Source organism: Phodopus roborovskii, unplaced genomic scaffold (genome assembly GCF_943737965.1).
Source record: "Phodopus roborovskii unplaced genomic scaffold, PHOROB, whole genome shotgun sequence".
Lineage (NCBI taxonomy): Eukaryota > Metazoa > Chordata > Mammalia > Rodentia > Cricetidae > Phodopus > Phodopus roborovskii.
In genome coordinates, this window is record NW_026125391.1 from 15,100,404 (window position 1) to 15,113,423 (window position 13,020).

The 13,020-nt window shown below is 42.1% G+C and overlaps 1 protein-coding gene across 1 annotated transcript in view; it reads right to left on the reverse strand.

The window, feature by feature from the left end:
* The window catches only part of Prkar2b (protein kinase cAMP-dependent type II regulatory subunit beta), a 98,093-nt gene that overhangs the window by 16,248 nt on the left and 68,825 nt on the right, over nucleotides 1-13,020 (reverse strand). The window contains exon 5 of the mRNA XM_051175127.1: nucleotides 1,860-1,966. Coding sequence (XP_051031084.1) covers nucleotides 1,860-1,966 — 107 coding nt within the window. The remainder of the gene's footprint in view (nucleotides 1-1,859; nucleotides 1,967-13,020) is intronic.

The following is a 13,020-nucleotide window of genomic DNA, read 5'->3' on the forward strand; positions in this document are numbered from 1 at the left end:
GGACACATCCTCGAATTTGTTCCATGGATAATACTTGTTGAACTATTATTTCTTAAATCTGCCATTTATTCCCCTTGTATTTTGTCACTGACAGTCTTTTCGGGATTTGCCATTCCGAATAGGATAAAATGAGTAACAAAAATGTACTGGTGAGAGTAAAACATGCTACCAGCCCAGCTGGGGGCCCTCAGTGGAAGTCTGTTAGACAGGCAGGCTGCTGTTCATACAGATCCCTTCCCTGACACAGTGAGGCTTCAGGCAGTGCAGGCCAGAGCAATGAGCATGAACAGAAACCTGGCTGTGGGTCAGATGCACTGACTATCTGGGTGACCTCAATCAAGCCCTGTCACTTCTGTGAACCAGAGTATTTCATCTGCCAGTGGATAATTGGGATCTCACTGAAAGAGAATGTACTATGCTCAAATGCAAAGCAGGTTTTGTAGTCAAAACTACCCACTGAACCAACCCTGGGCTTCTCACCTATAATTCAATGAAAAAACCTGAGCGTGTTTATAAGCTGCTTTGTTGGTGAAAGCTGTTTTAACACCAGAATTGTGACTCTGCCTTACACAAGGGAATGCATCTTAGTTTAGTTTTATCTGTAACCCTGGCTAGAGCTGCAGCAATAGGCTACTCGGGCACCAGGACAGGGGTAGAGAAGTCAGAAACCCAGTGAGTGAAAGGCACACACAGCTCATGTATGAAAGAAAACAGGGCCAAGGTTAGGAAAGGGGACCCAGTGGACAGAAGAGGTCTAATTACCAGCTGACCACAATTCTATCCAGTGGAGCAAAACTGCATCAGTAGATCAGGTGGACATAAAGCCGGACAGTTTAGGGACACACACTGTCTCATGTAGGGACACCTACAAAGGTGAAGAAACACCCTGCCCAGCGTGTGCTCAAGTATGATTTGAGGCTCATCTATTCATCATGGAGGCCATACTGTTCCCCAACAAAGTAAAACACAGTTTAAGATTTCCAAATTGACAATCAAATTATCAATTTGATTGTCAATACAAATAAGTGCATATACTTTCTGTTTAAGAAAATATTTTCTATGAGTTTAAGGCCAGCCCGGTCTACATAGTAAGTGCCAGAGCTTCCTTGTCCCATTCCCCACCCCCTGCAAAACAAAACAAAACAAAACAAAAAACCTGGAACATTTTAACGGACAAGTAAAATACTATACAATTTCTGTAAGGAGACATGAGCTGTTCACTCTCCTAATTAAAGAATGCTAAAACAGCAGAAAAAAGGCTTCCTCCTTACCTTATGCCTTCTGGAGTACCTGAATTCTTTCATAGTTAATATTAAGAGCTTTTGAAAGACATAGCAATAGCAAGTGAACTACACCACCACTTAGATACTTCATGTTTGGTTTTTTTTTCAAGATGGGGCTTCTCTGTGTAACAGCTCTGGCTGTCCTGGAATTCTCTCTGTAGGACAGGCTGTCCTTGAACTCATAGGGATCCTCCTGTTTCTGCTTCCCAAGGGCTGGGATCAAGGGCGTGCACCACCACTATGAGGCATCCATGCCATATCTTACTCCTATTCTCATTGTAATAGGCATCTACTACACGGCAATATTACTTTCTATCTACCAAATAGAAGTTAGCAAAGCAAGGCACATTAATGACTAAGATTCAAAGATTCACTTCTTCTATAAACTATGGCTCCTTGCACGAGCTAGCATGGCTTTACTGTATATATTCACAAGACATTTACGGTGCCCATAGAGTAGTAAGAGTGAAGGGAAACCACAAATATCAGATTAACCTACTGGTTGTCACAGTGAATGCTGAGATTTTACACAATAGGTTTTTAAAAACTTCAGTAGTAAAGGTGGATAAAACTTACCTATCAATGACGTAAAAGTTGTCACCATCATCACCTTGGTCAATTACATGCTCCCCTTCTTTGACCAATTTTTCAAACATGGCATCTAACACTTGAGACATCTGCTCCTATTTTTTAAAGAGATAAGATGTCTTTATGTGCATCTAGAACATAGTTCCTCAAGGAATCATAGACTCTTTGTTTTTGTGAGAGATTTCAAAGAAATTGGAATATCATTAACCATTGAGTTTTATCAGAACAGTCAGACTACAGTATCCCTCACTACACAAAGGAGATGATTAGATTATTTATTCACTCTCTCTCTCTCTCTACCCCCCCCCCACTTTGGTTTTTTGAGAGAGGGTTTCTTTGTGTAGAGGGCAGCCTGTTCTGAAACTCACTCTGTAGACCAGGCTGGCCTCGAACTCACAGAGATCCTTCTGCCTCTGCCGCCAGAGTTCTGGGAATAAAGACGTGAGCCACCACCACCTGGCTTTTTTCTTTTTTAGTGATTATAATCATATTCAACATCTGAATGAAAGTAATGATATCAGTCTATTTTATAACATTTGTAACTATCACCACCTCACGTGGAAAAAGAACTAACTACCAAACCAAACTACTCACTACATATCTGGAGAAAAAACTGAAAATAATTAGGGTGGGAAAGAGGGGTTTCAAATTTTTTAAGCTGTCTATTCTTAAAACGTGTGGAGGTTCCCTGAACACCTGGTGAAATTATATCCTGACTTCAGTTTTACAGTTTGTGTCAGTGCCCAAAACCAAACAGAACAAAATACAGATCAGAGTAGAGGGTGGCTAGCTAAACAGCTAAACAGACTACAGTGAATATTCTACCACTGTCTTTTTTGTCAGTATATTTCTCTTCAAAAACCATCTACATCTCCCAGGACAGATCTTTGCAAACCACTAAAACTACATTTAATAGTGTTGGGGGTGGGGGCAGGCAATGAGCACAGTATGGGAAAAATACAGACTAAAATTGTGTGGTTGATCAGGGCAGAGCTAAAAGGCAAAGATAAAAAGCTGAATGGTTTAAAGGCGTGCACATGAGTCAGGTTCTGCCTTCCTCTAAAATCCCCCAGACAAAATGCTTAGCAGCCACGACTTGACTTAATTTCCCAGACAAGAGACCAGAGAGAGAAATGAAACAACCCACAGAGAGCTTGGATAGACCACACACCAAGTACTAGTGCCCAGAAAGCCAGACCTTCACTTACTGGGAAGAGGGCCCCCTGGTGTGACTGTGAGCTCACAGGCTGCCCTACTTCCTCAGGGCTCTCAGTCAGCTTTTTGTTGACAGCCTGAACACAGCCACATAGGGTTCATGTCCCAGAAGCAGAGGGAGCGTTTAGACAGTGCTGCTTGTCCACCCAGATATGGCTCGGGATGATATGATACTTGCAGGCATAAAAAAGAATCTTTGCAAAAATAGACAAAAAAACGAAAACATGACTGCTAATTTTTTTCCCTTTAAAATCAACCTCTTAAAGCAGTTTTAGGTCCCTGGGTGTAAGGGGACAATCTCATAGAGCTTCACACCTCCTCAGCCTCCCGCACTACTAATATCCCCTGCACAGTGGAGGGTTTGTTACAACTGATAAGCTCTCAGACACTCACTGACCAGAAGTCTGCATTTACATTAAGCTTTGCTCTTAGTACAGGTATGGCAAATAGCAAATGCCACCTGACTGAACATTTTAACAAAATAAGAAAGGATAAAATCCAAACTACAAAGTCAACAAAGAGAGGAAAGAGTCCATAGAAAAGAGAAAATGAAGACATACACAACAAACCAGAACAGAAAGCTTTTCAGGCTGAAAAGGAGCATGAAGGAGCCCAGTTAAACCAATGAAAAACCTGGGTCTAGGGCCCCGCAGTACTTCTGGCGAGGGCTGTGTCTTAAAATAACTTAGAAAAAGGATGCCCAGTTTCTCCTTAAACGAAGAGAAATGCAAATTAGATTGAAATAAGATCTCACTTCTCTTCCGTATTCACTTGTCAAGATTCAGACTCCATAGTGCACTGTATTAGAGTCACCAGGAAGAAGAGACACTCCACTGTCTTCTACAAAAAAGTCCAAAAGGAATAAGTCCCATAGAAAGCAATATGGTGTCTGCTGTGGTGGCACACACATTTAATCCCAAAATATGCCTTCAATCCTAGCAGGTGGACCTCTGAGTTTGAGGCTAGCCTGGTCTACAAAGCAAGTTCCAGGACAGCCAGAGATATATATAGAAACCCTGTCTCCAAAAGAGAGAGAGAGAGAGGGAGGAAGAAAAGGGAAGGAGAGAGGGCAAGGAGGGAGGAAGGGAGGAGGCAGGCAGGGAGGAGGGAGGGAGGGAAGAAGGTAGGAAGGGAGAGAGGCAGGGAGGGAAGGAGGGAGGAGAAAACAACCTGGCAACATTTAGTAAGATGTCAAATGCTCAACCTCTGCCCTGACTACTCCTTCTCTAGGAAGTCCCTCTTTAGACACCTGTGAGATGACAGACGCTGCAGCGTTGTTCATGGCACCATTCCAACAAAAGATTGGAAACAAAACTGAAGCTTCCCTACAGGTGCTGGCTAAATGCATTATGCTATGTTCCTAAATATTCAGCAACTGTAAAAGCACATATGGGGATTTTGCTACATCCACCTTTCAAGGGAGTCACGGGCAGTGGCAGGATGCTCAGAAAGGGGCAAATGAAACATGCAAACCTGCCATTAGAGGAATAGCTGGGGAAGGGGCATTCAGGGGAGAGAACAATCCCACGTGGGAACACATCGTCCCATCCTCTGTGACACTGGTCAGGTTGAGGCAAGCACGGGGACCACAGGGTTTCATGGAGGTTTTAACACAGTGTAAGGACCTGCCTAAGAATGAGAGCTGTGAAGCACACAGAGTTGTTCTGTACTCTGCTCTGCAGCAGCTGCAGGCAGTGTTCAAATGCATAAGAGCAGGGAAGTGCTTTTCAAACTGTGCTGAGCGCAGGCCTTCTTCAGGAGGGACTTCATTCGGAAAAGAGTTCATTTAAACTTCATCTCAAAGTACTTTTTAGCCATTGCATCATCATATTAGTTCTCAAAGTTAGAGTGCAAACTCCTGGGTTTCATCATGGGCCTTCCTGTAGTGTCATCATCTACTCTGATTCTTCTCCTTCCCAACTGACCTTCCCTCTGCTCCCTGCCCCCTCTGACCAACCAACCAGCTGGTTCCTTTCCATCTCCTGGTCTTCCCTTTGCTTTCCTGTCACTCAAATTCTTACCCTCTCCTTTAAGATGTATCCATCTCCCTTCCTGATTCCCCTTTCTACCCCTCCTCTCATATATGGATTCTATAAGTATTTGGTCTAGCTTATATCACTAACATAAGGATTTCCAATTTTATCCCTTTCCCTGAAAATGTCATGATTTAGTTCTTTACAATACTAGTAAATGACAAAATTAACGGAAGTTGGAATGAACTAATATATAGAGATTTTATTATTTTTCAGAGGACTTGCAGGTTCTTAGCAGTGAGGGAGGTAGAGACTTCCCATATGCTCCTTGCCCCATCCATGGACAAGCCCTGGCCTCAGCACACATTTAAATCAGTTGGTTTAAACTTCATCCTCAAAATATATTTTAGCCACTACACAAGAAAGCTCCATTTGCTGCTCTGAACCTACACAGGCGTATCATTTCCAGCCAGTCAAGTTTACCAGTACCATAACACAGCTACGATTTCTTACCCCAATAATGCTCTGAAACCAGGTATTCATCTTCCTGTCCCTCAACTCCTGGTTACCACTGAATTTGTAAACTGACCCCATCATTTCCCATTATGAATGTCTGATAGTTAGAATCAGGTGGGGTCTAGCCTTACCACACCAGCTTCTTTTACTTACTAATACATGTTTCCTCCATGTCTTTCCATGGCTTCATAGCTCATTTCTTTTTACTACATGCTGTCACTGCCTGAATGTACCACAGTTTATCCATTCATCCAGTGGAAGGACATTTTGGTTGCTTCCAACCTGGGCAATCATAAATAAAGGCTATGAACAACCGTATCCTGTCTTTTGTGTGAACATTAAGTTTGTACTCCTCGGTGTAAACACAGGAGCAGGAGAGTTGGAGTGAAGGAAAACGGTGTGATAGGTACTAACAAACCACTTCCAATGTGGCTAAGCCAATTTGAATTCCTGCCAGCAATGAGCCAGAGCCCTTGTTGCTCCATGCCTTCACCAGCATTTGGTGGCATCAAGGTTCTGGATTTTGGCCATTTTGATGGGTGTGCAGTATCTCACTGTTTTGATTTTGATTTGCTTTTCCCTGGCAACATAGGATACTGAGCATCAACCCTCCTATGTGGTTCCAAAATGTTTTCATCATCCCAAAAGGAAACCCTGTATCTATTAAACAGTCATTTGCTATTTTCATGGTCGCTGGCTCCTCAGAAACCATGGGTCTCTTTATTCTCTATATAGAAACCTATTTTCTGAATACAATAATCATAAAATGTGTTTTCTTGTATCTTACTTCACTTAGCATAATGTCTTCAAAATTCATGCCCATTGTAGAATAATAATCTACATTTCTCAGCCTGAATTATATTCCATTGCATGTGACACACATCCTTTCCTGGGGACCTATCTTACCAGTCTAGATCTAATTTCCAACCAGGTTGTTACTTATGGCTACATTTTAAAAATTGTTAGTGTATTTTGTTTAACTGTTCTTTATAAGGTGTATCTTTTGCAAATATCTCCTCTCTACTTGTGGCTTGTTGATAGCATCTTCCACAGTCAAAAAAACTTTAGTGTTTTCTTTCTTTTTGAAGCAAGATCTCACTATGTAGCCACTCTGTACCTCATACACCTCCTGCCTCAGCTTCCTTAGTGCTGACAGAGATTACAGCAGGACTGTAGCATCACACTCGAACTTAGAAACATTTCATTTCAATGAAGCCTAGCTTATTGCTTCTTTTGGCCTCCTATCTAAATAGTCATCAAATTCTAGACCATCTAAATAGCTATAATATTTATGACTTTTAAATGTTTTACAACGAGGCGAGGTCTCTGACCCATTTGGGGTTAATTTTTGTGAGAGGTATAAAACTTGTCCAGATTCTTTGGGGGTATGGCATCCATTTGTTCCAGCACAACTTGTTGCCTTTGTCCTTTGTCCAGTTGGTTCTATAGAACTATTCCTAGGCTCTATTCATTCTACTACTCAACCTATGTATTTCTTGCCAGTACTGGTATTATATCTTACACTAAGTGTCGAACATTATCAATTCAATTTCAACAGTGTAGGCTTTTCTATGACTTTGCTTGTCCAGGTCTATCTATTTGGGATGTAAATTTTAGAATCTGTTTACTGGGCCGGAAGATGTCTCAATGGATAGAGAGGCACTTGCACATAGTCCTGACGACCTCACCTCTACCCCCAGATCCTACACCCTTTCCCCCCTCCTTTTTGGTTTTTTTGAAACAGGGTCTGTCTGTGTAACAGCCTTGGCTGTCCTGGAACTCACTTTTTAGATCAGACTGGCCTTGAACTCACAGAGATCGCCTCTGGAGTGGTGGGATTAAAGGTGTGTGTCACCATGCCTAGCTCAGATCCTGCATTCTGATAATGGACATTTAGATTGTTTCCACCTCCTTCTGGCTACTGTGCACAGTGCTGCTATGAACACTTGTATACTAGTTCTTGTCTCAAGAGTGTTTGATCTCAATTCTTCTGAATGTCTACGAGAGGAATTACTGAAATATACAGCGCCTCTACACTTAACCCCGAGGCATTCCCAAGCAGTGCACCACAGCTGCTGAACCTCTTGCTTATTTGCACTAGCAATGTATGAGAGTTCTAATGTCCCCATGTCCTCAACATTTGTTGTTTTCTTTTACTTAATTATAGTCATCCTAGTGGGGATGAAGTAGTGTTTTATTTGGTCTTGATTTGCATTTTCTTAATGACTAACCATGCTAGGAATCTTTTTATCTGCCTGCTTGTCATTTTGTCTTCTCTAGAGAAAGCTATTCAAGTACTCAGCTCATTTTAAAACTGTATTTTTGTAGTTCTTACATTACTTATGTATCTTGAACACTAGACTTTTCTCAAGTATATAATTAACAAATATTTTGTTCCAATCTCCCCCTGCTTTTTTTTTTTTTTTTTTTTTTTTTTGGTGGAGGAAATGTCCCGTGACTTATAAAATGTCATGGTGTCTTCCTTTCGGTATCTAAAAATCCACTGCTAAACCCAAGATCCTCAATAGCTAATCTTGTGTGGTGGTTTAAAGGATAAATGTGCACACAAACAGAAATGGAATTACTCTATACCAGGGCAACAATGCCCCTGCTAGACAGCATAAAGCTAACAAAAAGCCAAGGTCCAGAAACGATTTCTTCTTTTGGAGTTGTTGGGCAATGAGGTCTCATAGACTCTCAAACATTATAAGCTATGACTATTATTCTTGGGTATCCTCCAGAACCTGACAGAAAGAATGTATACTGAAGACATGACATAAAACATGGTAAGACTCCTCAAGCTACAATAGCCCATCTAGCAAGACACACAAGGAAGTAACTAACTACTTTGTGACTGGACTGAAGTCTCACTCCACAAGATGAAACCCCTACCTAGTACCCCTACCTGGGCCAAGAACTTACGGCGACAGGAGTCCTAAGCCCTAGGAAAGAACATGCTACTATTATGCTTCTAAGTGGACACAGCATTAAACTCACTCTAAAAACATATCATTACATCCACAAATCAATGCGTCTATCAATTCTCCTCTGGGAAGCTTCTATTTGCTGCAGATGCTGACGAATGCAGAGACCTATAACTAGCCGTGGTGCAGGCAGTAAGAGACACCCGAATGCTCAGCACTAAAAGGACTATGTCTACCATAGCACCCTCACAAGGCTCAGAGATTAGTGCCGAATGAAGAGCAGGGAGAAAAACCAGGTAACAACTTCTGGATACATCTGGGCAGCCCCACAGAGGAACTTAGAGCAGTTGTGATAGCACACACAAAACCTATGCAAGTCCAGACCAGATCAAATCTCTGATAGACAGGGAAGTTGGGCACACAATCTCACCCCTCTCACCCCTAGATGTGCAGTGATTGGCAGTTGTTGGAATCTGGGAAAGAAATGCTCTAGTAAAAGACAACACTCCAAGAATATTTTGGGCAGTACAAACTGGTCTTGAAAGGTTGGTTTGTTTTGACACAAAGTTGGGTGACTCAGGGAAAGGAGAGGGGGGTCTGGGAAGAGTTCAGGGTTATTAAACACACTGCAGGGAACTTGAAAGTCTCAAAGGACTAATAAAAAAGTTAAAAAGTGGAGGTTCTGTGCCAATATAGCTCTATGGTAACTGATATATTAAATAAGAAAACAGTGCAAAGCACTCCATAAATATTGTGCCCACTAAAATTTAAAAAAGAATATACTTATATATGCATTACACAGTCCTGAGAAATGAGCAGAAATGGGGATATTCCTTCACACTGTGTGAATATACGCCAGTGTGATTGGGCTAATAAAGAAGCTGACTGGCCAATAGCTGGACTTGAGACAAAAGGAGAGTGGGAAGAAAAAGGGGAGGAGGTCAGAATTGAGAAGAGACGTGGAGAGGAGATAAATTTGCCATACTAAGGAAAGGTACCAAGCCATGTGGCAAAGCATAGATAAGAAACAATGAGTTGATTTAAGATGCAAGTTAGCTAGTAACAAGCCCAAACTATTGGCCAAGCATTTATATTTTAAAGTTTCTATGTGGTTATTTGGGAACTGGCTCATGGGAAAAAGTCCAATTACACAAAATAGTGTAAAGGCCTTGTCTACTGAGAAACAGGGCCTGTGGGAGACAGAGTTTTAGTAACATTTCCTTTCATTAATTTTTGTTCATTGTGAATTTTAGTAAATTAGGTGTAGCGATTAAAATTTCTTGACTGAAAAAAAAAAAATCATGTCAGGTGGTGGAGGCGCACACCTTTAATCCCAGCACTCAGGAGGCAGAGGCAGGCGGATCTTTGTGAGTTTGAGGCTGGCCTGGGATACACAGAGAAACCCTGTCTCGAAAACAACAACAAAAGAACTGATGCTCCTTTCTGATGTCCAAGGGAATCTGCAGGCGTGTGGCACACATGCCCCACAGAGACATAAATAACAATAAATCATAAATAACAATAAATCTTTCCAAAACACCCCCTTATATGGGGAACAAAAGTTTGAATCTTCCGGTGGACTACGAGAAGCATGAGGACAGGATGGTGATGGGTTTGCAAGTGTTTTTTACTCCTTCCTCATCATGGGTGAGCCCTGGCTCCTGTCCATGGGCAGGAGCCAGCACTAAATTTGGAGCCAGGAGGGCAATGAAGCACGGATTTTCTGACATGATGCTAATCAGCCTGCACAGGGACCTTTTACCCAAATGAGTTCATCTACCTCAGGCAACATATGGTCACCCATCAAAATTCTGAAGGTTAATTAAATGGCTTACTAATACTGCATTTTACTTGCTGTTTATGATTTGTTTCTTTTAGGGAAGGCGGGAGGGGGGTGGGTTATCAGCTTTATTGATTAGTTCTGACTCTAAATGTCAAATGGAGAAAATGAAATAAATTGCTACAATAAAATCTCTGGTTATCTCTATTTTAAGCAGACATATGAAACTATAAAGCTAAAGAACTCACACCAATATATGAAAATTTCCTTATAAAATTGAGAAATTTGCCTGTGTGACAGGTGTCTTCAATAGTCAATGAAAATCTAACTTCCCCATAATTATAAATGGAGTGAGAAGAACTTAGAAAATATTTAATACACACAGGCTGCTGGCGGTGCTGACAGCCATTGCAAGAAATCCACATCTAGTTCCCTCACAGATTACAGATTCAAGTCTGAGCTCAGAAAAGGGTCTGGCTCACTCAGGCAGCAACAATTTACTCTGTGTTAATGGAAGAGCCTACCAAAGTGCATAGGAAAATTGGTCCAGTTAGCCTCAAATTAGAAATATTTCAGGAGGAAAATGGCCTGCTGAGTGGAACATTAAAATATTCATGAAAAGAATATCTTCAAAGACATTAATAATTGGAGAATCTGGGCCTATACAGCACTCCAAGGGAAAAGTATGCTGAGGTCTGAGAATGTGAAAATTTCAAATTAAACACTAATTCCAGGAAATTCAAATGAGATAGTAGTTACAAAGCCAACATTAGTCTTTGTGCTAGTTGGTTATTACTATTTCCCCTTCCTCTTTGGAGTTCTTCCAGTTCTGGAAAGGCATTGCCTTCACAGTGGGACACTGGCAGTCATCCTAGAGGCTCCGCAGGTCCCAATCAGACCAGCTCAGCTGTGCACCAAGGTCGGTTAATCCTGCATGTCCAGCAACCATCTTTTTCTGCTCACCCAATTCCCTCTTCTTTAGTTCAGGCCCACTTCTCTCCCCTGGGTCAAGGGATGGTTTCCTTATGGGCTCCATTCTTTAGTTTTATCCCACGCCCCTCTCATTTTCCCCTTTAGTTGCTAAAGGGAACAAATGAGACTTAAATCCTCTGTTACAAATACTTCAGTTGTCCCCACTATGCGCAGGACAGTGTGGAAGGAGAGACGAAGGGAACATAAGGATGGGAGCAGTGCTATGAAATGTCCTCTGCACACAATGTAGCTCTTGCACAAATGAACTCATAGCATCTGTGCTTACCTGCACAAGATGAGGCCCAATCCTTCCCAGACAAGTGACTGGAATTGATGGCTACTGGAAGGAGCAGTCACTTTTCTTTGGGGAGTATGGCCACTGGAAGGTCCCCCTCCCCTGTGTCCTGTGGATGACCCTGTACCCATGAGCATATGGGCAGAGCAAACTTGTCTCAGTCAATAGGAAGGAAGGAAGAAAGGAAGGAAGAAAAAAGGAAGGAAGGAAAGAAGAAAGAAAGAAAGAAAGAAAGAAAGAAAGAAAGAAAGAAAGAAGAAAAGGAAGGCAGGCAGACCTACATAGATGTTTAAGGATTTTAAGGGGGGGGGGTAATCAACCTGGTATGAGCTCAACTTCAAAGACAAACTTTGAGTGATGGTGACCCACCTGTGCCTGTGTCCCCCAGCAGGTGGCAGTCTGAGAAGGATGACCCTAGGTTTGAGGTCAGTCATGGTTATAGAAAGAGCCTATCTTAAAACAATGGATTTTTTAAATATTAAAAATAAAATATTTGCTCTATAAAACAATTCAAGATTTTGGTGCTGTTTATCTCCCACCCATGAATTGGCTTTTATATTACATACTGTTAATGTGGAAAATGTACTGGGAGTAAGGAAAGGGAAGAGAGAAAAGAGAGAGACAGAGGCAGAGAGATGGGGAGACAGTGACCTGCCTCCTCAGGAAATGGCAGAAAGAGTCACATTGAAGACTTTCAGTAGGACAGTGGAAATCTTTTAAAATCCTTTTCATAAAAAGAGTCCCAGTGGTGTGGTGATATGTTTGTACAAATAAAGCTTGCCTGAAGATCAGAGAATGGAGATAGCCACTAGAGAATCATAGAGGTCTGCAGGTCTGTACAAACAGACAGGAAGTGATATGGCTGGGCAGGAGGAGCTCTGTTTCTTTTTGACTGGGAAATTGAGTAGGTGAGGTGGCTGTGGTTTTGCTCCTTCATTTCTCTGATCTCTCAGCATTTTCCCCTGTATCTGACTCTGGGCTTCTATTATTAAGACCTATTAGAACTCATGCTACATATTGGCACCCTACTTAAAGGCATGAATTCATGAAAAAGCCGCTTGCCTGTGGCTTTTCAGCCATTAGCACAGGCTGGAGCTTCATGAAGGATGCCTAGCTAGATTTTCTTTTCTTTTTTTCCTCAAGCCTTTGAGAGAGTTTGGGATTTTCCTGATGTAGCCTCTCTAAAACAGCTGCCACCCAAACTCCAAAAGCACATGGACTCCAAATGCCACAGGACTTACCTGCCCCAGGACAGCTGGATCTGCCTTCAGGCAGCTGCTCCTACCACACAAGCTTCTTTCACATAATCTCATGTGTGTTTTTCAGACAGCGCCCCTTCCCCTGCTGTGGGTTGCTGGCTTTCCCTAGATGCCCTCTCCTCAGGCTGCCACTCTCAACTCACAGCTACATGCTAGCAGCTATACCTGCCCTCAGCCAGACTGTACACCACCTGTGTTCTCCGATCAGACATGCT